Raw genomic sequence first — 23,421 nt, 5'->3', positions numbered from 1 at the left:
GGGGTATCGTATCAAGTATTCAAGGCCCAACGTCGATATAATCATCGTCTCCGTCGTTGATGACAGTTGCGTTCATCAGTCCGGTCATCTGGCCCTCATCTTCGTCCAGTTCTTCATCGTCATCGTACATCGTGGCTTCGGCTTCTTCTTGGAATTGGGGTTCATTTCGGTTCAAGTGGTCCCGCAGCCGATTGACACCCTCACCGCTGAACACACAGAATACGTCCCGTTGTTGTTGCGTGAACTCCGGGGGAGCTTCTCGGCAGAATGCAGTGAGACTATCTTGCAGGAATTCTTGGACACCGGTCAAACTCAAATGAGTCAGGCGTGGACAGCTATTCAGCAAAGCGTGAATACCCTAAACCGTAATGTCAGTATCGCATATCGTGTATAGTAGAACTCTCCCTTCGGACAAGACTCACCTTCATTCTCAACTGAACACAATAACTCAGGTGAACACGCTCTAGACTGCTGACGGAAGGATGGTGGCCCATCTTGGGCCGTGCCAACGCTAAGATACTCTGATCAGTGATAGCCTGACATTTAACAAGACCGATTCTTCGGAGCTTCGGCAAGGTTGCCAATTGCTGTACACTACGGTCCGTTAGGAGGTTGCAGCAGGCCAGGTCGATGTATCGAATGCGGTTGCAGGACTTGACCAGGTTCATGACGGCCGAGTCTGTGATATTCGAACAGTGGCCCAGGTGCACATAGTGGAGGTTCTTTCCTAGCCTGCAAATTGCCATCACAGATCGATCTGTGATAAATCGGCATTTGGCCAGTACCAGATTGCGCAAACGAGGAGCTGCACGCACAATCCGCTCTACTGAGTCATCCCTGACGTTCTCGCACGCAGTGAGATCGAGGATGCGAAGACTATCAAAGGTCATTTGAGGTAACGACATGAACGCACTGTCGTCTATTTCAGTGCAGTGTGCGAGCCGCAGTTCTCGGAGATGCCGCAGTGTCGTAAGCATTGGAGTAACTGATGTGCTAGTGACAAGTTTGCAGTCATGCAAGTCGATTTCCAGTATAGACGGGCAGTTCTCGGCAAAGGATTGAATGGCCCGGTCTGAGACATTAGCAACCCCGTTCAGTTTCAACTATTATGCGGTTAGCGATCGAGGTCTACCCCAAAATCCAGCATATAATCCACATACCCTTTTGATTTGGCGACACTTTTGTGATACAATGAGCAACGCGTCGTCGGTGATATTTGAACATCCCGTGATGTTCAGGCCTTGCAGGCGGGGACAGTCCCTAGACACCGTGGCGAGCGTGTGGTCTGTAAGGTGTCGCAATTCTGAAACATCTAATGCCTGCAGATGCCGGTTCCCCTCCACCAAGTCCGAAACGCCCTTATCCGTCAAGTTCTTGCAACTTGTCAATGTCAACCGCTCAATACGCTTGCACTGGTTGAAAGAGAGGATAGTCCCATCGCTGACATCATCTGCCAGAGCAGATAGATTCAGTCTCTTGATAAGGTCTGCGTAGTTGAAAAGACTATCCGGTTTCCCCAACGACGTAGTCACGCTTCTCACATTGGCCCAGGTGTTGCAAGTCGGCCGATGCCACAGTATCCCTACAGCGTTTGCAGCCCATCCACGACATACTAGCATGCAGTTCAGCATATCTAAGGGCGCAACCAATTTCGAGAATATCGCGATCAGAATCTCGGGTGGGAGGCGGCCGATCGGCGGCAGCGGCTCGGATGGTTCACTTGACAAGCGAGAGTCGCGGAAATTGGCCACCCCGATAGAAGATTGCGAGTCGTTGGCCTGGGCCATGAAGAAATCGGTGTCATCATCGGCGGCACGCTCGGGTGACGTCGATCCAGAGGTTTCGGAAGGGGCTGCACTTGGGCATCGACCGGCTTCTCGTAGCCGATGCATCTTAGTGGGTGTGGATTCTCTTTTCGAGTTTCGCTTCAATATATTTTTCGGGTGTCGGTATGGTTGAAATCTCATAACTTCAAAGAACTCTGCATGGGCAGTGCATGTGAGACTGGAACAGGCAAGTCCGGTCCACAGATGCAGCCAGTCTTTGATCAGTTAACAGTCCTAAGACTTTTTTTGTCTGAAGACTAGTGGATGGATGTAGTTTTCGGGAAATATCTGCTGCAAGGTGGGTGCACGAGGGGTGTAAGCGTGGTGTCGCGGCGTGTATTTGGATGGCAAGGGAGAAGTTGAAAGGGACAGGTCGTTCAGAATGAAGTCGAAGCGATCTAGATCATGACCCCAAGCACCCCTTGGGTCAGATGCAAATGCGTAACCAGGAAAATCAATGCAAGTAAATGTGAAGGGATAAAAGCGGCATGGAGGGGGAGATGAGGCAATGGGGCCGGGTTTCACAGTGTTGCGGAGTCAATGCCAAGCACTGCTTATCGTTTGATAAGATGGGAGTATGTAGATTTGTACAGTCCTTTGGGGTATGAATTTTAATATGAACTGCTTTATATAAGAGAAAATTATTAGAATACATTGATTCAGACTATGAAGTCGTGAAGTATAGGTCGCTTGATGTGACCTCGTGCTTGATTAGCAATCGATCTACTCGGGAATACCGGACATCTGACCATTGGAATGTACGGCCCACCGGGGAAGCCCTACTTTCTTCCAGAATCTCTGTATTCATATATAACCATATACATAGAAATATATTCATCTCCAGTCTTTGTCTTTTTCTTTGTCTATGCTTCCCTCGAACCCTTCACCCAGTCACGCAAGACATTCTTCCGGATTTTGCCAGTGCTGGTCTTAGGTAGTTCAGTAACCACTTCCACTTCTCGAGGAATCATAAACTTGCTGATTCCGCTAACATTTCGAGCCCAATCAATCAAGTCTGAACCTTGTAGGCTCTTGCCTTCTTTCACTGTAACAAAGGCTTTAGGGCGTTCGCCCCAATGGGAGTCAGGGACAGAAACGACACCAGCTTCCAAAATGTCAGGATGCATAACGAGCATAGACTCGAGTGCAACTGAGGAGATATTTTCGCCGCCTAATCATAGTTAGCATACCTGGTCTATTGGCATTAAGGTCGCTTGCCACATACCACTGATGATGATATCCTTCGCACGATCGAGAATCTGAATCGCGCCATCGGGATGCCAGACAGCCAAGTCTCCGGAGTGCAGGACACCCCCCGCGAATAGTTTCCGAGTTGCTTCGGGGTCTTTGTAGTACCCTCGAGCACAGATATTTCCGACAAAAACGATTTCGCCAATCTCCTGGCCATCCTTGCTAACATCGGTAATGGTCCCTTCAGGCACTTCCGTCTTTATAACCCGAGCTGGAAGACTTGTAATAAAGCCGTGGCCTTGGCGGGCCATCTTCTGGTATTTCTCCTTGAGAGGAAGCGCGTCCCATTCCGGCAAATGGTAGCCCTTGGTGATTGGGCCGTAAGTCTCCGTCATTCCATAAACATGTACCGGATGCAAGTTTAGGTCGGTCATTTGTTCGAAGAGGAGAGGCGTGGGCGGGCTTGCTGCAACTGTAACGCGCACAGCCTCGGGAAGTCTCTCTGCTTCTTTCGCGTTGCAAAGCAAAGTGTTAACAGTCGGTGCAGCATTGAAATGGGTGATATGCTCATTTTTCAGCAACCTCCAGATTTCGGGGTAGTCTATCTTGCGTAGGCAATAATGAGTACCACGGACGGCTGTCACTGCCCATGGAAAAGTCCAGCCTATATGTATAAATATATGTTTTAGGCATGCAGATCAATAAATCACTCTGGAGGAGATGCACTCACCCATAGCGTGAAACATGGGTAGAGTCCATAGATAACGGGCACGCCCGCGATGGTAGTTCAGGCCAGTTTCAATGATGTTTCCTAATGTTGCCAAATAGCACCCTCGATGACTGAACTCAACGCCCTTGGGGCGGGCTGTAGTCCCGCTGGTATATGCCAACGCAAGTGTGGACTCTTCATCGGCAGCTTGGCTCTCGAGTCCTTCCCAGCCCTTAGAGCCTGTATCGATATCGTGTCTGAGACCTTCCAAGACAGCCTCGTCGAAAGGACCGGTCAGCTCACCCTCCGTTGCATCGGTATCAGTATCTACGATAATATGGATGTTGGGGTGTTGGGATCGATAGTTCTCCAGAAGTGGAACATATTCCTCGTCGACAATGATCACTTCCGCATCACCATGATCAAATATATAAGCAATGTCATCTTGTTTCAGACGATAATTGACAGCTGCAAACATGTTAGTTTAATCGGTAACCGATATCCCTTCTCAAAAGACATTAGGTTACCAATGTTGACAGCGCCAGCTGCGGCGATTCCAAAAATTGACTCGAGGAATGCCGGGGTATTCGGACAGAGTATCCCCACTCTGCTGAACCCATGTTTTTTGAGGTAGTAAGCGAGACCCCTCGCTCGGTCTGCAGTCTCGCCATAGCTCCTGCGAAGGATCTTGTTGTTGGCAGTTACATGGTAGATCGCCTCAGCCTGTGTGATTATTTGTTAGACCATTGTATACTATCTAGGTACCATTGGGCTTACATTTGGTTCAACGGCAGCAGCACGAGGAAGGAAGAAAGTCGGTGATAGCGTGTGGGTATTAACACGGGGCTCAGACGGTGTTGAACCTGTGAAATGGCCAAGTAGGCCAGACAATCGAGACTTCGAACCAGACATACTATGCTGGGTGCGTGTGAATTGATGCGAGAGAAAAAGGATAAGTGTGTTAAATTAACAAGGGGTATGTAGTTGTTGAAGAAGTACTAGAAAAACAAAATCTCCAAGTTGGAGAAAATGCGGGGATGGCACAAGCGCGGTTAACTTAGGGGGGAGGCGGGGGTGCTCGGGTACTAGCTCTGGGGATTATCCGGACTAAGGGATTGAATATGACCTCAATTTCGGGAAAGGCTTGATCTACATACGGCTATACTCGCTTCAATTGATTACATATGGCATGGTCGGTTAAGTTAAGTGGGGATATGACAGGTGGATACGGAGAATCAACTTGGAATTTTGAGTGGCACATTTTATAACGGGATCTAATATATAATGGATATACTCAGGGCAATGTGGGGATACATATGGGCAAAATACATGTTACAGGGGAAATCAAGGGGGTTACCAAGATATGAAAAAAAAAAGTATAGGTCAAAGTATTTTTTGATCATAAGAATCATGTTGAACTCTTGAAAATTGTTTCTTTGGATTAAACCGCCACGGCGCGAGTCAACGGCCAGCTATTTTGAACCTTTAATCCCAATCGACTCCGTATTTCGACTTTTGAAAATTGCGAAGACCCCAATCCCCGAGCCGTCATGTGCGTCACAGACAGTGGTATTCATGAGTTAGGGAACCGGGCCACAGAAAAAGGTCGGTTGGCTTGCCGTTCAAATTCGCCCGCGATTCCATCCCAGAACCATCGCTCGACACAACAACCAGCCGCGCTAAAGGTATCTAGTAGCCAAACTGAGCAAGCTGGGTCTTGGTCTTGCTGTCCACATTCGCTCCCTGCTCGGCCTTGGCAAGAACACGACGAGCGGCCTTCTTGCGCTCGTAGTAAGCCTTGCTCTTGACCTTCCGGCGCTCCTCGAGTCTGTAAATGTGTTAGAATTTGTGGGTTGAGCCAAATCACACTCAAGTGATTAAGCAGAGATTGCACATACCTGGAAACAACATCCTGGTACTTCCAGCCAACCTCGTGGCTGAGACGGCCAACGGTGCAGTACTTGCGGCCGGGGCGGAGACGCAGGACACGGAGAGCCTGGGGAACAACGACACGCTTCTTCTTGTCGTAAGGAGGGGGAACACCCTCGAAGACCTTAAGGCGCTCCAGAGCGGCAGCACCACGGGCGGTCTTGTGGGGCATCATACCGCGGATGGCCTTGTAGAGGATGCGGGAAGGAGCGCGGAAGTGGAAGGGACCACCACGGGTGGGGTTGAAACGAGTCATCTTGCGAAGGTAGGCGTGGTACTTGACTGTATGGCGGAATTTCGAGTCAGCTTTCTGATATCCAAGTTGCAGAGCATTTCCTCCAAAAATTTGGCCTAAATTGCCACCAAAGAACTGCCAGTAGTCTCGATTTGCGGATGTTGTCGGTCGTTTGTCTCCTCCACACTGATTCACACAATTCCCAATATCACACAGAACGCAAAGGAAATATTCGAGAGGGGGTTGAACGTACGCTTCGCGCGGAAGAACTCGCCGGAGATGTTGAGGGCCTCACATCTCACGACGACGATCTTCTGACCGTTGAGCAGCTGCTTGGCGACAGTGCTGGCCAGACGACCGAGGAGGTGTCCTTTGCCGTCGATGACGACCTAATTCCAAACAATTCAAGTCAGCGACAAATTCGACATGCACACTTGGGGCGAGAGTGGCGGCACTCAAGTCGTTGGGTATAAACGCACCACTGATTCGAAGGAGGACATCCTGGTGATCTAATGTCCCGTGGGATGGATGTTGTCGGCGGTTGTTGTCGTGGGTGTCAAGTCGACGCACACAACGAAGTCGGATGGCTCGATGAGAATGGGCTAAGCGAGGGTCCGCTCAGTTTGTGTTAATGGCGAGGGTCGCAGCCCTAAGCATGACCAATCATGGGTCATGTAGGTCACGTGGTACGCCTGTCCTGGATCCGCTCAGTATTGTATTATGTAATAATTTTATTTCTCACTGTGCGCCATGATGGTTCTCTCTTCTTTGTGCCGTTAGGGCATTGGCTTAGGGCTGATATACCCTGTTCTAGAAGTAAGATCGACTGGTTATCTTCAAAGCTGTAAGGAATGGGGAGTTAGTATTTCAATGTTCAGGACAAATACGTCACATTATACTAATATATATAACTACAACCCTCCACTTGCATTGCCATGTAAACCTCTTTCTTGTTGTAAACAACATTCAAGTCTGTCTTATCGTCTTCTTCGATTGTCAGATCTATGATCTAGGCAACTTCAGGTGGAAACATTGGGTCCGATGACTAATGTATCCAACCTCGCCCGCGCGGGTCGAGGCCATTGTTTTTTCCCCAAAGGAACTTCCTGATAGAAAACAGAACCAAGGCTAACAAGACTTCCCATGGGCCTCACATCCTACTATTCCTATACGCTTGCGATTCCACCAAACGCCAACAATCCAACTTGATTTCCATTCAATATTACAACTTAGAGCAGGGGTTCTCTGCATGCTCGAGTCATGCGACAAAAGACGCGTTTTGTCTGCGTCTCCGATACACACGGATATACGCCCTCCGAGGCTGGCTTCAAACTACCAGACGGGGATGTCCTGATTCATGCTGGCGACTTGACAAACAATGGAAGCTTAAAAGAGCTCCGCAGGACAATGGATTGGATCTGCAAGGCCGACTTTGAAATCAAAATCATAGTTGGTGGTCAGTCCTTCAATATGTTGTTCACGTGCCCAATTCACACTTGATTTCATCCCCGGGATTAATAGAAGTTATATCTTCGCTGCTCGACAAAACGCACCATTTCGTTAGTACGAAAAGGTCGACCCAAGACCCCTAACGTTTTGAACAGGAAACCACGATATCACCTTAGACCCAACATTCTACGGAGAGCATGGAGAAAGCTTCCACGGCCAGTTCCTCGAGGATCCATACCGCTGCCTAAAACTCATAACGGAGTCGCCTTCGGTCATCCTACTTCGCCATGAGCCCGCCCTGATTCGCTTAAAGCGAGCGGGCGGACCAAACACGGTATTCAAAATATTTGGGTCCCCGTACTCGCCATCCCAAGGAAACTGGGCATTCGGATACAAATCGAGTGATGCTGCTGCGCTGTGGGGTCATATACCAATCGATACGGATATCGTCGTCACGCATACGCCACCGCAGTCTCACTGCGACCAGAAACCGAACGGAATGTTCGTTGGGTGTGATGCGCTTCGCAGTGTGTTGAGCCTCATCAGGCCGCACTTAGCTGTTTGTGGCCATGTGCATGAAGGACGAGGGTACGAACGAGTTCGTTGGCGAGGCAAGCTTACGAACACAGAGACAGAAAATGAAACATCGCCATTTGATTCAGTTGACCATGTCATTCGAGGCGTTCTCCCGCCCATGGGCAGCAAGAAACAAAGCCTAGTTGATTTGACTGGCAAACGGGATAAACGACTAGACAACCAGGGATTTTCGTACCCTGGGCAAAGACAAAATGATCTGGCAGATATTCAACCAAAGTCATCAGCCTCACCAGGGTCAAAGTCATCTGGAGTTCTTGAAAAGGCAAGTCCACAAAACTCGCCGAGCGCTCATCTGTCCCTGGGTGCGGGTAGCCCTGGCTCCAGTAGCCGGGGGTTTGATTACGCCTTGCAAACACTAAGGAAGGAGACCTGCATTATCAATGCCGCCGTCGTATCCACTAGTTGGCCTCACCAGGGGGGCAAACGGTTCAATACCCCGATTGTGGTCGATCTTGAACTTCCCGTGTGGCAGGACCACGAGGTCACGAACGGGTGAATGTGTTCTATCCATGGAATTAAGCAACTTTGGGAAATTGCATTTGATTCTGGCGATCCCATCGATCGTTACTGGAATCTTCCCTTTGCTTTGGTCGCGCATGGTGGCTTGACGCCAGATTTTACCATCTCCATGGGACATGCAGTGAGCTTATGAGTTTTGGCCCTTTTGATGCTGGTGGTTGGACGCCTCGATGCTTCAAGATTTTTAACATTGGTCGGCTAGTGACTTGATGAACAATCCTAGCGCTGTCAGATTGTCTACGCCTACATCATTTCTTAAATTGGTGCGCATTGGCCCCGGAGGCCCAGGTGGTGGGTGATCCAGGCCGCCAATGGAACTTGAGCATCCATAAGCTCCATATTCCGTACTGTAGGGATACTTGTAATACTATGTAGATTTTAATATTCACTAGATCAATACAGCATATAAAGAAATAAAAGAAATCACCTTTTACCCTCAAAAACTACCCCTCTTGTCTCATGTACTCCGTATACCCCGCATGTAATGTACAACCCCATCTGACCGATCGCAATCACATCAAGCCACACGCGCCTGTGATATCACAGCTTTCCTTGATCATAAGTTCTCGACAGTATGATTTACACAAGTCATCTGCAAAGGGGATCTCCCCCAAAACTCAAAAGTTCTGGAAATTGCAGCGCTTCCAAACGACCTGTTAGTGGCCAAGCCTGGGCCGCAAAGCACAATCACAAAAACTTGAGCCAATCGCTCCTCCCACTCACGACTTGATACCCGATGTGACTACAGCATATGTGCAGCCGATCATGTATTAATCATAGGTTGGGGATTTGGGTTTGTGTTCGGTTCTTCAGCAGGGATTTGACTGGAACGCACTCCAACACACCATCCTCGTGGGAAACACATGCTTCTCGCAAGGGTTGGTGCTTAGGCCTGCACACTGCTTTCTAGAAAATATTTGGTGGCTGAGAGAGGTCTGGCCACATGGAGTACAGAGTACTTCGTACTTCGTACAACATAAGTACCCTGTAATAGTAGAGGATATTATTGCATGAGAGGGTAATACTAGGCATCATTATTGCAGCCTGCATTACATCTGCATTTCTGTTTCCCGGGTAGCAAACCTACCACTTCTAGCCAGCCACGGTATATATAATGCTATTCAGTATATCTACATATATCAGGTGTACCTTGCTTGAACTACTTCGATTCTACATATTACTATGGTTTTTATCTATACTACGGAGTATAGATACACCTTTTCTCCTGTCAACATCCAATCCCGAATTCACCGACACTAGTCCTAGTGGGGTTGCGTGACTGTCAGGGAAGAGGGGTAGCTGTAGATCCCAGTTTAAGCGTATAAGGTTACGACCCTACGTTTCAGAGGGAGATACTGTGTGACCTCGCGAGCACCGCTGATGGGATCGGAGGATTATGGATTCGGCTGGCGCAGTCAGGTTGGAAAGAGCGCAGTCTAATGCCATTCTTGCCTGGGGATAAATTGACCACTCCTGGACCAAGAAAATGTATAACACAATCACTATCACACGGGAAAATGTCAAATGACAGGTTCCAGAGAAAAGAGAGCGTGCTATAGAGGGACAATGTTTGAGGCGGGAATTTGAATGGATGGGCCTTTTTCTTGCTTTGAAACATGGGACACCTTGACATTAAATAGAAAGAGATACGGAGTATAACATACTTCTATGTAGTTATGGTATTCTTAGTAAAACTAAATTTACAATATATGTTGTAAGCAAGAATAGTTAATAATACAGAGTAAGATAATATGGTAATCCTGACGCGGAGTTAATTCGCTCGGCATTCCCATTTCCAATAAACTTGTCATCAGGGCTGGCACAGCTTCAATACCAGTCTGGATATTTCCTCCGCCGCGCGGACCGCAGTACCGGGTTCCAGATGACTTGCCAGTGGATAGACCGGGTGGTCCGAGATAGAAGGGGTAAGTAGTTCCATGGACAGTCTGCAATTATCTCATAGTCTGCGAAGTACAAGTTAATGGTTGGAAGATAGGTACTCCGTCGCCTCTTAGGTGGGGGTATCTAGCAAAGACACGTAGAATGGGGCCGGTGTGGGACAAATGCCAGCTGTTCTAGCTTTGGAGGGATTGGGTGCGAATCAATGCCTGAACCAAGATACTTTCGTGTTCCGTAGTAAGTAATTTCTAGTAATATTAGTGAGCTACATTCTCATCGAAGAATGAAATACAACATTGAATGAGATCTAACTATATATAGAAACATGGACATTCTTCAGAAGGAAATTTAAGGCCCACGGAACCTTTCGGGAAGACGGGGGGTATTACCATGGAACAAGTCAGGTACTGGTTTTTTATTATTATACAATACAGAATATATAATACCAATTAAATATTCCAGATTGAGGTAAGCAAGTTGACTATAACTGGTTATGAATTGAAGGCGAAAAAATAAAGAATTAAAAGAAATAATAAAATAGTGAGGCGAGTGAACCTAAAAGGGCCAAACACCCGCACTAATGAGATGAAAGTTGGGGATATGTATGGTGTATGCAGGAGAGACTGAATCGAGAAATAAGGAAAGATTGGCGTCATGACGATTTCAAGAGGGGAACCCCCGATCCCCCCCTTTAGAGAAAGGCCCTCGTGTTTAATTGATCGCCCCACTATAAAACCAACGTGTATTAAAGACTTTGATTGGTAGGAATTTCTAACAAATCGGATGTGCTTACACCAATAAACCGGTGAAAGGAACAGACTGGGAATTTCAGAAAAGAAATATTAGGTTGGGTATATCTGGCTTTGTAGGGCTTTGATCTTTTTGATAAGATTTTTTGTATCTTTTCTATGTCTATTTGACTCTCTATGTCTCTATATTACATATGAAATTCTATTGTGGCGCAGTCATTCGCCCCCTGACATTCGGTTGGTAAAAAGGAGGCCGCTCAGACAGCTGATTCATTGTCCCTTTTTTTTGTTGGCTTTAGTTACGGTTAATCGGCCATATTGTTGACAATTCCCTTTTATTTCATTCCTGCATTGCAAATCATCTCCAGTTCATTCTGGATCGGTGTGGAATCTTTCCTACGTCAACATCAGGTTGTTGACATTCCATATCTTCTCCACCGCTTCTTTCCCACCTCTCACTTTCATCTCTTTTCATCCCCATTCAATTCAGTGAATTGATAACATTACCTACAATGTCCATACCTCCAGATATCGATCCATATGCAGTACTTGGTGTTGCCAAGGATGCCACTATCCCTGAAATCAGGGCCGCCCATCGAAAGCGGGTTCTCAAGTGTCATCCAGACAAGATACAAGATGAGTCGCAGCGCATTGCTGCCCAAGAAGAATTTCAGAAAGTCCAACAGGCCTATGAACTACTCTCAGACGATGTCCGACGGACTAAACATGACCAAAAGGTCAAGATTGCCGAGCTGAAGCGTGAACTGCTGGAACGCAGACGAACAGACTCTACCTACAACTCCCCACGGGGGAGTGCAGGCGGCACTCGGGAATTCCGCAATGGTCACTTCATGGAGGAGAGAGTCCCCATAGAAGTCTTCTTTGAGGAAGAATTACGATTCACAGATGAGCCCCGCTCCACAACGGCCCGCAAATGCGAAGAGTTTGGCCTACGCTCAAAGACGAAACAGACAGAAGAGAAGAAGAAGAGTCGAACACCGATGAGCATGTATCATCAGGCAAAGGAAGAGCGGGAAGCGGCCAAGGCAACGGCCAAGGCGACGCATTCCGACCGTGCGAAGATGCGTGATGTGGAGCGACGACGACAGGCCGAGGCAAAGCGCGATACATTTGGATCCTATGCAGAATCCGAGGAAGAGACATCCGATTCCACCGCTCCCCGCCGCTATCACATCAAACGGACACCCCAGGTAGAGCGAGAGTTACGATCCCGACCATCGGACTCTCGTCGTCGCGAACGCCGCTACGAAGAGGAGACCGATGTGGAAGATCGCTGGTCCAAGCTCGATAGTCAATACTTCATTGCAGAGGATTATATCGCATCTAAAGCCCGGAGTTCCAAGTCCCCACGACGACGCCATGGTCGCTCCTCGCCGGAACCAGAGTTGTCCGGGTCGCGATCCACGGGACGGTCCACCCGCCGTCGCTCTTCATCGCGCGATAATTCCTATGAGCACCTGGAACAATCTCGAGCTTATGAGACCAGGCCACCTAAGCTGCAACCCTCCGCAACCACCCCGGGTATCAAGGGTCTCCGTCCTTTCCTCAACACCCGCTCCGCAACCGCCCCTGGCGTCGTCCGTCCAAAGCGGGAGAGTCGGGACTCAACACTATACGAAATGTCCCGGGAGCAACCTCCACCACGGACTTCCAGGAGGCGCGACGACTCGGGATATTCCAGTCCCGGTACCCCTGAAATGCTTCCCAGAGGAAGCTCTCCCAAGACCTCAGTCCGTTACATGGTTGTCAAGGAACCAGAGCACATCATTGCAGAACCAAAGTCATCAAAGTATCGCTCGGCGAGATCCCCCGACCGGGATCGCGTATCCTCTACACGCCAAACACCCAAGCGAAGCAGTACCTATACCGGGGAAGCCTTGCCTCGTGTTGAGACTCGGTCTGCGCGCCCTTCTTCTCGTCCCCATCCGGACGTCGAATATATTACCCGCCCCGTAGAAAAGGACGTCAAAGTCAAGTATGGGAGGGCATACAAGGAAGAAGACGTGATCTACTCGCCGAGACAACGCTATTACCCATACGACGAGGAATATCGCATTCCTGCTGCGGGGAGACGCCAGTCTGCCTATTAATCCAACCACGAAACCCATAAATACGATAACCTACGACAATTCACGCCTGCAATGTGCTTCAATCTTTACTTTTAAACAATATCTATTTTTTTGATCTCATCAAGGAGTTGGGGCGTTTCCACTCCGCTTTTCACATATGAGTCGCCTGTTTCACCGAACATCCGGACATTTTTCTTGGGAAATTGCGATTTCCATTCGTGTCATCTCTCTTGTCCCGGCTGCGCGGGGACACCAGGACCGGGGTGTATCTTTGTCACTGGCGCATTAGGGCGGGTATGGGTGTGGGTGGTGTGTTGCATCTGTGCCTCAAATCCTGCACTTGTGGCGTATGCAATTGTCTCGGGTTCTGCTTCCTGCTGACTACCTTTTGCCTTCTACCGAGGTCCTGTTCTACTGTCTTTTTTTTATCTTTTTTATATACGTCGTACTCCTGGGCTGAAGGCTTACCCCGTGGACTACCTTGGAGAAATCCAATTAACGAATTACGCTTTTTCCATATGATATGATATGCCATAACCTTCCTTTGTTTGCTTTGTTTCTGTTTTTCGCTGTAAGACGGATATGTCGGTTGGGTTGGGTTGGGCTGGAATCGGGGCCACCGAAGTGGCGGGGCAAGGCAACGGTGATTTGATTTTCTAAGAATAGAATGCTGATGTATCTAGGACTGTTCGATTAGTGAAACCTTGAAATCGTTTAGACCGCAACTATTGATGTTATACTATTGGGGCTGTTCAGCCTTGGACTGTCAAGGGTCGAGGCTCTATGTGAATTTGGTGTTTGTCGCTTTAGAATTTAGGTATCAACTCAATGCAACAACGCTTTCATTCTAGTGCTTAGCCTTGAAACTTTTAATTGGCTAATATTTGTTCATAGGAGATACTTTTCGACGCCACCTAGTTTCAAAGTTGGCCTAGAAGGAATATAGTTAGCACTCCCAGGTGTAATAACCACAAGGGTATGAGGCAAATTGTTTCTTGTTAGACTAACATCGCCACAGCATCAACATAGAAGGATAAGTCTTGCAGAATAGGATATTAGCTTGCTCCCAGAGGTCAGGTCACTGCAATTAATTGAGCCGTTAATATTGCAGATCTGTACGTTATATATATTCATAGGAGAAGCTTGAGGAACACAATCTGACATCACATCGAGCCCAGTTCTAAACATATGTTCAGTCACAATATTAGTAGGCAATTGTTTCCATACCATTGGCATTTGCGAACATTGGGATATCTTAGATTCATATTTTCTCAGAATACTGAATCATTGGTACGTAGTGTAAAACCATACTAATTAATACCTTTGGCTGAATCTCATGGAAAAGTCCATGTGTGATGACAGGAGAAATATCTTGTGAGTGTTCCGAGTGAGATTTGCATACATAGATGAGATCTACGTATCAAGTTCCAGAACCTAAAGGATACTGTATGTAACTTGGTGCTGTTTTTTGAGCTATTGCTTGGTGTAGCTAAATAGGCGTCTTCTGAGATCACAGCGTTTTTCGGTGCTATCATTCCATGTTATCAGATTTGTGCTCCCGTTAGTAGAGGTTGAGCGGCTGCCACAACAGCATAATTTGCGCTAGCCAACGCACTTCTGGTGGCTAGCGGGCCGAGAAACACTTTCCTGTGAGCTGATGGCCTGACTATTTGTGAAATGTATAGGTCACTAAGCCATGGGTGAGGCTCTAGTTTGTACTGATGGCAGTAAGAAATGGACTGAGCTTTGGAGCCTACGCTCTTTAGAAGATGCTTAGTGCTTTTCATGAGAATGGTTGGGATTGTATAGATGTGAAGCGCGTCGAAGGGCCCTTGGTAAAAGCATTGAGAGGCGTACTTATAGTAAAACTCGCTCTTTGTTAAAAGAAATGAAAGAATATCTAATTTGTGTCATACAGGATATGACGAAGTTCGAGAGATGCTAAATGTTATTTTTTTCCAAGAAGACAAAACAAACTTAGGCCTGGCCGGATGCTTCGATGGTGAAATGTGTCATTGAAAACCTCATGAGATGATATGGGCACAACCTAACATTGTAGCGCTACTAAGGATGCACATAGGAGAGTACATGATTTACCTTTAGCTTGTCGGAGTCAGAGAAGAGTATAAAGCCCATATATGTTGACCCACCAGAACTAGTCCCATGGATTGTCTTGGGCTATGGTCCTTCGTTGTTCCAATCTATATGTGAGGGCATATGTACTGGCATATCTCACCTTCGGGTTTCTAAGAGGATAGACCCGTGGTCCATTTGACAGACTGGTTGCGCACGGACATACGCCACGATAATGCGCCACTGTGGGTTCTACGGGTAGTAGATCCCCCGCAATCTCGGTTGTACTATGGAGTACCGTCGATGAGACTCTCCACCTTGAAATGAAGTACTAACCACAAAAATGTTTCTCTGTGTCAAATACAGGCAGTCCCTTGATGTGGCCAAGTATCTTTGGCAGATCTCTTAGAGGCAGGGAGATATCACAGGTAGCGATCTCACGAAAGATACAATATATTCCGTGGGCACAGCATATGTCGGAGGGAAGGCACAAGCCCCACACGTTTTCGGCCTGTCTTTCTCGCTAGTACCGATGTACACTTTTGTGAGGGGCTTCATCTAACGCATACATTCTCCGTAAAGCACAGTGAGGGCAAAACAAAGGGAGGGGGAGCGGAGCTTATAGTTAGAGAAGGGAACGAGGAAAGAGGGACCTCGGGAAAAAAGTATATTGAAGTCAAATCAAACCTTGGAATGTTTACATCTCATCACCTGACCCCGCCGAGGAAGGCACATGACCTGGGGAAGGCACGATCTAGGGAAAACAATGATTCGGATCCTCTCTCGAGGGCTCCTCCTCGCCTTTCTGGTATGTATAATTTGTGAAAAATCAAGGGCTTGATTGGTCTGGATTGTTGTGATTTGCCGCGTTCAACAACCACATACTAAATATGGTCTTCAAGGGTTGGCTCGTCACAATTGCCACATCTCTAGTCATTTGTGAGTTTGCTGCCAACCTTTAGGGCTGGTTATCTTTTCTTATGACACTGCCCTCGCAGCGGGACTCCAACATGCTTGCAGTGCTGAAATGTTTGATACTACCGCTACCTGATAAGCACTCATAGCATTTGGTGGAATTCGTCCCTAAGCAGTTCAATAACACCTGCAGAAAAATCGAAGATTCCACTGGAACGAAAGCAAGATCATGTGGGCCGTCAGGATCATATCGTCCGAGCAAAACAAGTTACCACATAGGCACAACTGGATACAGGCCTTATCAGAAACTGCTTCCACAAGAAGAAAATGTGCTAGTTGCGGACAGCAACAACCTCTGTTCATAGCTGAAGTGAGCACCGGCATTCACCTGGGGAAAACATTTACTGTCGTACACGGTGGCTCTCCGTTTCATTGTATCAGATTCCAATAGGGTGTTTCAAAATATTACAACTACTAAATTCCACGTCACTGGCCGGCGACGAGGGATGTGAAGGCCCTGCCGGAGGCTACTCTATGATATTATCCTTATCATGACATGTGTATGCACTATAAAAGAGTGGAGTGTTCACAATCTGATTAAGAGCCTCGACCAGCTTCCCTCGGGGGCCTCTTACACGATGTTCGATACGCCATGCAAAGAGTACGACTATGTTTTTACCGTGCTCTAGCACGTGGAGTGCTATCTTCTAAAACTTCAATTAGTATTTGTTAGCAAGAACACAAGCCAATCATCAGGCTCTCCGGAGTTTAAAGCTTTGCCAGGCATCGAGCGGAAGCGAAATTCAGCATATTGGACTACATAATTGTACGCAGCCTCATGATTAACTCTGACCCTACTAAAGATATATCATATATGCCGGGCTACGTCGTCACTTGGTTGCACACTGAAAACTAACTTCTCTGTTTCAGGCTATGTTGTTTCTTCGTCGTACAATGCGACAACATATCCATTCTTTTAACATTGCCGTCCACACTCTGCTCTGTTGAGCTGACTGCCGGAATCCGAGCCGTCCACGGGTGTGGGCTACATCTGAGTCTAATTATCAACAACCCAAAGTTCCTCCGATGTCAGAATTTGGGCAAATCGACTATATCAAGCGTATCAGTGAATAAAGTTGCTTCCACTAAAATCTTCACTGTAGACTGGTTCGCCTTCAGTGACCTTTCCTCATGTGACAAATCTCCTCCTACATGTATGGGTAACATCGGCTTCATATCGCATATTTGAGGCCCCAATTTAAATCGATATATTCACTTGTCCAATGCATAACAGATTGAAAGAGTAGCTACCAAACAACGTCCAATTATCTATCAGTCCAAATGAATTGCAGGGTTATTCATGTCCTACTTCGTAAAGGACAAAGGCCACATAAACGGCTGATTGGTGGTACAAACAAGTGCCCAGGTGGTAACTTCATTACAGTTAATATCAATATCAAAGCACACTGCGGATATAACAATAACCGAAGCTATGTACAAGAGTGGGAGACACCTAGTAATGGTATCAAATATTAAGAGCAAGCCGTCAGGGTTCCATGCCCTCCATGGCCAATTGTATCCCTTCACAGCTCGCCATGTCTAATCGCATACGCACCAGTTGTCTGTCTTAAACTAGGACGTAGAATGCACACATCTAAGGAGCAATCATTGTTAGAGTCAGATAACTGTGACGTTACATATCTCAGAGTGAAGACGTAGAGCTTACCATAGACAAGCCCAAGATCATTGAGAACCAGAAGAAGGCATTCTAGAAAGGAAGTCAGTGAGAGCCGCAAAATATCAAAGCAAACAATAACAGCCTACATTAAGAATTGTCCGGCCACGGAAAAAGCGAGACTTTTGAATCGCAACAATAGGCAGTTGAAGCATCATAGCCAGGAAACCGTATCCCCGAAGCTTCTTTGTGATGCAGCTCATGACTAGCTCGTGAAAGATGGAGCTGACCAGGAATGTGATAACCATAGCCACAGGCTGGGAAAAGGTAGATCGGGCGGGCCAGTAGACGTGGCGGAAGAGGAAGTGGTGGACTGGAACGTTCCACTCGCGGGAAAATTCCATCCTGCGTAAGACTTGGTTAATCATTTTACCCTAATGCATAGAACAGCAATTTCAGCTTACCAGTCACAGGAATTCCACCAGTCTGAATAGAAGTGACGATCGGCGAACCGGGTAAGCTCTGCAAACGCACCCAGCACATATTCGAAGATGACAAGGAAAACCAGTAAGAAGATGATCATGAAGGGAAATAGGAGCATGCTGATGGTTTCGGCAAGGACGAGAGCCTTGTCTGTGATGTTGGAGAAGACACGCAGTTGGGCGCTGGCCTCTGCCAACACAGGGACGATGAATTCCTCGCTTGTCAGGGTAAGCAGGAAGATGCAACCAAATACTGCAGCGGCCTTCCAGCCAATTTCTGACCAGCGTCGCTCTAATCGGCGGGGATACTCTAGCTCATAACAAAGGGTCGGACAAAAGAGGAAGTCAACATAGTTTCCAATGTGCAGGTTCTGCGGGTATGAGATGTTGCCGAGAGGGGAGGTCAACTCCGTGGCCAGATCTTCACGCAGCCTCTCTAATGGTTCTGTGGACTGGTCTTCGTCATGCTGCTTCATTGACGGCCGACGTCGGTGGACCTCCGGGTAATGAATGGCAGTCGGGGGCTCGGGTGACTTTGAGCCTGGCTTATCGAGGGAGGCAAGGCGGCGCTCTGTCTCGCTGAGATGTCCGTTATAGAAAGCATATGAATGCAGTTTCATTAGAATGGTCAGAGTGTGCAGCGTGAAGAACACCTGCGCAGTCCAGGTCCATTGCATCATAAAGGGCCAGCTGTATTTGATGTTAGCCGTCCTCCGACTTCTATATTTCAAACAAGCCAGGAACTTACTTTATCCATATGACCAGCCAAAATGCCTCACCCAAGCTTTGTAAGATCATACCCCCGCGTGACCATCGCAGCCATTGTGGACCACCCCGCCACAGCCGGTGCATAGGCAGGACGAGTGCTGAGCTCATCACCATGGCCGCATCGCTGAGCGCCATTCCCCACACATTGGCTGTCAAAAGGGTCCAAACGCGCACCTGTAAAGGGTATCCGGTATCCTTGATATTGCGCAATACGCTGGTCCCAACCATGATGGCCAAGCCAATCCAAAAGAGAGTAAAGAACCCTCGGAAGTTGTGATAGTCACTGTCGGGATCGAAATGTGACACACGAGGCACATAGTCTATAGTATAGAACAGGCGATTGCGAGCGCGGACTTGCTTCCTTGCGGATGAGATTGAATGCGCTGAGGGGGGGGCATCTTCGGAAATAGGAGTTGAGCGGCCACTGCGAATTTGACAAATAGATTAGCTATTGCCCTAAATCCAATCTGGTGCAAGTTGGCAAATTACCTTGCATCGTGGGCTAGCTTATCCACTGGAAGGGGGAGAGCCACGTCGGACTTTGCATCTGGCTGTATCGGCACGGCGCGCGGCCGCAGGGTTGCAGATTCATTCTGGGAAACGGCGCTAGACATCCTATATGGACACAATTTGCAGAATCAGGGAGGTTTGCACATCGAAGACGCTGAGATAGAAACTTGGAAACCAATATTGCGTTGGGGTCAGCTTTGGCTTCCAAGGTTTGTTTGGACTAGAAACTCGAAACCAAAATTCACGGGCCACTACGTCAGACTGCCTTATAACTATAGTACAACTTGAATATATGAACTAGGCAGATATATTCAGGGAGGGAAACTTTTAGTATATTCATATGTTGGGGTCCATATCTAACATATTTGTATGTATGTATATTCTACTTTGTCTATCTCTTGCAATAATATTTGAAGCATGCATATATAGATCCTTTAATGTCTTCCTGTATTGTTCCTTGGTACATTGTAATTTCCAAATCGACCACTTATGTCATAATAATGCCTTAGGTGTCTGTTCAAAGGCGGTGTATGTATCAAAGAGTCAGGTGATTCAGGGTAGCCAAGCTATTCCTCTTACATACTAGTGCCCCATGCCAAGAAGCCAGGTCGACTGCCATGAGGAATAATAATACAACAGTCCAGACCTCCAGACCAACAAGCCTTGACACTTCTTCGTTTCATTGGTTTTATGAGTGCGGTACTTAGTTTACCTTCTTGCGCCTAACTTTGTCCCTTCTTCTCCATTGAATATATCTCCTCCTCGCCCCGTCGGGGGTCCCTCTGGCCGCCATGTCTTCCCGTAAGTGCTGCCCGCCGCCCCTCCTCTCCCCTGAAATGCACTCTGACCACGCAATCCAATTTGTCTACAGTTAAACAATTCATCCGTAATGTCCGATCAGCAAAGACCATCGCCGATGAACGTGCAGTTATCCAAAAAGAAAGCGCCGCTATTCGCGCCTCGTTTCGAGAAGAGAGTCATGACTCCGGCATCCGGTTAGCTTCAGCGTCCACCTTGATGGATTCCTCCATCTCTAACAATTGATAGGAGAAATAATGTCGCCAAGCTCCTGTATCTGTTCACTCTCGGAGAACGGACTCACTTCGGCCAAATCGAATGTCTGAAACTACTTGCCTCACACCGATTCGCTGACAAGCGGTTGGGATATCTGGGGACCATGCTGTTGCTAGATGAGAACCAAGAAGTGTTAACACTTGTGACCAATTCTTTGAAGAAGTAATTCTCACTGTAGTTGACTGGTTGACTCTGTGCTAACAAGGATGCAGTGATCTTAACCACTCCAACCAATATATCGTCGGCCTCGCTCTCTGTACCCTCGGAAACATTGCCTCTGTTGAAATGTCCCGGGATCTGTTCCCCGAAGTCGAGTCCCTTATGTCGACCGCCAACCCCTATATTCGACGGAAAGCAGCGATCTGTGCCATGCGGATATGTCGCAAGGTTCCAGACCTGTACGAGCACTTCCTCGAGAAAGCAAAGAACTTGTTGTCGGACCGGAACCATGGTGTTCTTCTATGTGGACTGACACTTGCGATTGATCTATGTGAGGCGGAAGAAGAAGATGAAGAGGAAGGAGGACCAACGGGCGTGATCGAAATGTTCCGGCCGTTGGCTGGCGGATTGGTTCGCGCTTTGAAAGGGTTGACGACCTCCGGGTATGCGCCTGAGCACGATGTGTCCGGTATCACAGATCCTTTCCTCCAAGTCAAGATCCTTCGGTTCTTGCGTGTATTGGGTCGGGGAGATGTGGCCACCAGCGAATTGATCAACGACATCCTGGCCCAGGTGGCCACCAACACGGATTCCTCAAAGAACGTCGGCAACTCTATTCTATATGAGGCCGTTCTTACGATTCTGGATATTGAAGCCGATTCTGGTCTGAGGGTGCTGGGCGTCAACATTCTCGGCAAATTCCTGGCTAACAAGGACAATAATATCCGTTACGTTGCGCTGAACACTCTGAATAAGGTTGTTGCAATTGAGCCAAATGCGGTGCAGAGACATCGCAACACGATCTTGGAATGCCTGCGGGATCCTGATATTAGCATTCGCCGGCGAGCGCTCGATCTCAGCTTCATGTTGATCAACGAAGATAATGTGCGGGTGCTGGTGCGGGAACTGCTGGCCTTCCTGGAGGTGGCCGACAACGAATTCAAGTCCGTGATGACGACACAGATAGGCATCGCGGCTGATCGGTTCGCACCCAACAAGCGCTGGCACATGGACACTATTCTGCGGGTTCTCAAGCTAGCTGGGAACTACGTCAAAGAACAGATCCTGTCCTCATTCGTCCGTCTCATTGCGACTACCCCTGATCTGCAGACCTACGCGGTACAAAAGCTCTATTCGTCATTAAAGGAGGACATCTCCCAAGAGGGCCTCACACTGGCTGCTACGTGGACAATTGGTGAATATGCCGATAGCCTACTTCAGGGTGGTCAGTACGAGGAAGAGGAACTGGTCAAGGAGGTTCGGGAGAGTGATATTGTCGATCTCTTCACCAACATTCTCAACAGCACCTACGCCTCCCAGATTGCTGTCGAATACATCATCACCGCGTCCATGAAGCTTACCGTGCGCATGTCGGATCCCGCTCAAATCGAACGCCTACGCCGTTTGCTTTCCAGCCGAACCGCGGACCTGAGTGTAGAAATTCAACAGCGTGCCGTTGAATACACTAACCTTTTCGGCTACGATCAAATCCGCCGTGGCGTGCTCGAGCGGATGCCCGCACCTGAGATCCGTGAGGAACAACGGGTACTAGGTGCTACTCCAGCTGCTAAGAAACGCCAGAGTAAGGTGCTCCGTGGCAAGTCAACGACAAAGGCCGCCAAACCTGCAGAGCATGATTTGCTCCTTGACCTGGTTGGCGGATCCGACGCCCCTGTTGTGAGCCCTACCTCGAACGGATCGAACACCGCCGATCTGCTAGCAGACATTCTTGGCGGAGACTCGGGCATGTCATCTCCCTCGCCGGGGCCTTCTGGCCAAAAGAACGTGAACAGCGCCATCATGGATCTGTTTGGCTCTACCGGTGCTTCGCCATCCCCTCAACCCACACAACATGCGTCTGCCTCGATGGATCTGCTGGGTGCAGGAGCCATGGGTGGCTCTGCGCCTTCGCCCTCCACCTCTCCCGCACCTGTCACTGCTTCGACTCCTGCACACACCGCGCTCAACAAGGACGGCCTTGTCCTTACCTTGCAAGTTCAGCGAAGCGGCAACAACGCCCAGATCTTGGCCCGCTTCCGCAACGCCTCCAACTTCGACCGATTCACTAACGTCGGCCTGCAAGCTGCCGTGCCAAAGAGTCAGCGGTTGCAGCTGAGCGCAATCAGCAAGGCTGACCTAGACGCCGGTGACGAGGGTACACAATCAATGCGTGTGACTGCTCTGAATGGGGTATGCTCAGTTTTCCTTTCCTGTCTTACATTTTTACCTTATTTTGAGTATCAAACTAACCTATTACCTCCAGGGTCTTCCTGCCAAACTTCGCCTCCGTCTTCGTGTCACTTCTGCCCGCGACGGTGGAAACCCCGTCACCGACCAAGTGGACTGGTCCGAGCCGTAAATCAAATCAGTGACAGTGATGTTAAAAGCTCATCCGAACGAATGTTTAATTTTCCCATGAACAGTCAAATCCAGTTCTATACTCCCTAGTTTCTTGCACTTTTTCTTCGCTTTTGCTATCTATCTAGACTTTTGTTCTGCCATTAATTTCCTTTTCTCTTGTATCTCGTTTCACTACTTGGCGGGAGGGATTCTTCTTATTGTACATGCTTCA

General features: G+C 48.1%; 7 protein-coding genes across 7 annotated transcripts; 3 read left to right on the top strand and 4 right to left on the bottom strand.

Annotated features, from left to right (window-relative positions):
• Window positions 1–19: 19 nt before the first annotated feature.
• On the bottom strand, window positions 20–1,892 carry PGRI_041420 (putative ubiquitin ligase complex F-box protein GRR1; the record flags this gene model as incomplete). Its single annotated transcript, XM_040791855.1, has 3 exons — window positions 20–358; window positions 423–1,103; window positions 1,161–1,892. The coding sequence occupies 3 exons, from the start codon at window positions 1,890–1,892 to the stop codon at window positions 20–22; spliced, it is 1,752 nt and encodes a 583-aa protein (XP_040643765.1).
• A 797-nt stretch (window positions 1,893–2,689) lies between these two features.
• On the bottom strand, window positions 2,690–4,638 carry PGRI_041410 (putative AMP-binding domain protein; the record flags this gene model as incomplete). Its single annotated transcript, XM_040791854.1, has 5 exons — window positions 2,690–2,997; window positions 3,052–3,660; window positions 3,748–4,194; window positions 4,254–4,449; window positions 4,504–4,638. 5 exons carry the CDS (start codon window positions 4,636–4,638, stop codon window positions 2,690–2,692), a joined length of 1,695 nt encoding a protein of 564 aa, XP_040643764.1.
• A 777-nt stretch (window positions 4,639–5,415) lies between these two features.
• On the bottom strand, window positions 5,416–6,390 carry PGRI_041400 (60S ribosomal uL13 domain-containing protein; the record flags this gene model as incomplete). The annotated part of the gene is made up of 4 exons (XM_040791853.1): window positions 5,416–5,554; window positions 5,625–6,069; window positions 6,144–6,279; window positions 6,370–6,390. The coding sequence occupies 4 exons, from the start codon at window positions 6,388–6,390 to the stop codon at window positions 5,416–5,418; spliced, it is 741 nt and encodes a 246-aa protein (XP_040643763.1).
• A 760-nt stretch (window positions 6,391–7,150) lies between these two features.
• On the top strand, window positions 7,151–8,432 carry PGRI_041390 (metallophosphatase domain-containing protein; the record flags this gene model as incomplete). The annotated part of the gene is made up of 2 exons (XM_040791852.1): window positions 7,151–7,346; window positions 7,495–8,432. The coding sequence occupies 2 exons, from the start codon at window positions 7,151–7,153 to the stop codon at window positions 8,430–8,432; spliced, it is 1,134 nt and encodes a 377-aa protein (XP_040643762.1).
• A 3,183-nt stretch (window positions 8,433–11,615) lies between these two features.
• PGRI_041380 (J domain-containing protein) lies at window positions 11,616–13,214 on the top strand (the record flags this gene model as incomplete). The annotated part of the gene is made up of 1 exon (XM_040791851.1): window positions 11,616–13,214. The coding sequence occupies one exon, from the start codon at window positions 11,616–11,618 to the stop codon at window positions 13,212–13,214; it is 1,599 nt and encodes a 532-aa protein (XP_040643761.1).
• A 4,594-nt stretch (window positions 13,215–17,808) lies between these two features.
• On the bottom strand, window positions 17,809–19,720 carry PGRI_041370 (putative sterol o-acyltransferase (APE2); the record flags this gene model as incomplete). Its single annotated transcript, XM_040791850.1, has 6 exons — window positions 17,809–17,835; window positions 17,908–17,949; window positions 18,006–18,261; window positions 18,321–19,028; window positions 19,087–19,530; window positions 19,596–19,720. The coding sequence occupies 6 exons, from the start codon at window positions 19,718–19,720 to the stop codon at window positions 17,809–17,811; spliced, it is 1,602 nt and encodes a 533-aa protein (XP_040643760.1).
• A 687-nt stretch (window positions 19,721–20,407) lies between these two features.
• On the top strand, window positions 20,408–23,208 carry PGRI_041360 (AP-1 complex subunit gamma; the record flags this gene model as incomplete). The annotated part of the gene is made up of 5 exons (XM_040791849.1): window positions 20,408–20,417; window positions 20,488–20,611; window positions 20,664–20,852; window positions 20,903–23,039; window positions 23,113–23,208. The coding sequence occupies 5 exons, from the start codon at window positions 20,408–20,410 to the stop codon at window positions 23,206–23,208; spliced, it is 2,556 nt and encodes an 851-aa protein (XP_040643759.1).
• Window positions 23,209–23,421: the final 213 nt, after the last annotated feature.

The sequence above is a fragment of the Penicillium griseofulvum genome (genome assembly GCF_001561935.1).
Source record: "Penicillium griseofulvum strain PG3 chromosome Unknown contig_89, whole genome shotgun sequence".
In the NCBI taxonomy this organism is placed as follows: Eukaryota; Fungi; Ascomycota; class Eurotiomycetes; order Eurotiales; family Aspergillaceae; genus Penicillium; species Penicillium griseofulvum.
The sequence above is the reverse complement of the archived record's forward strand: the minus strand, read 5'-3'. Positions and strand labels throughout refer to the sequence as shown.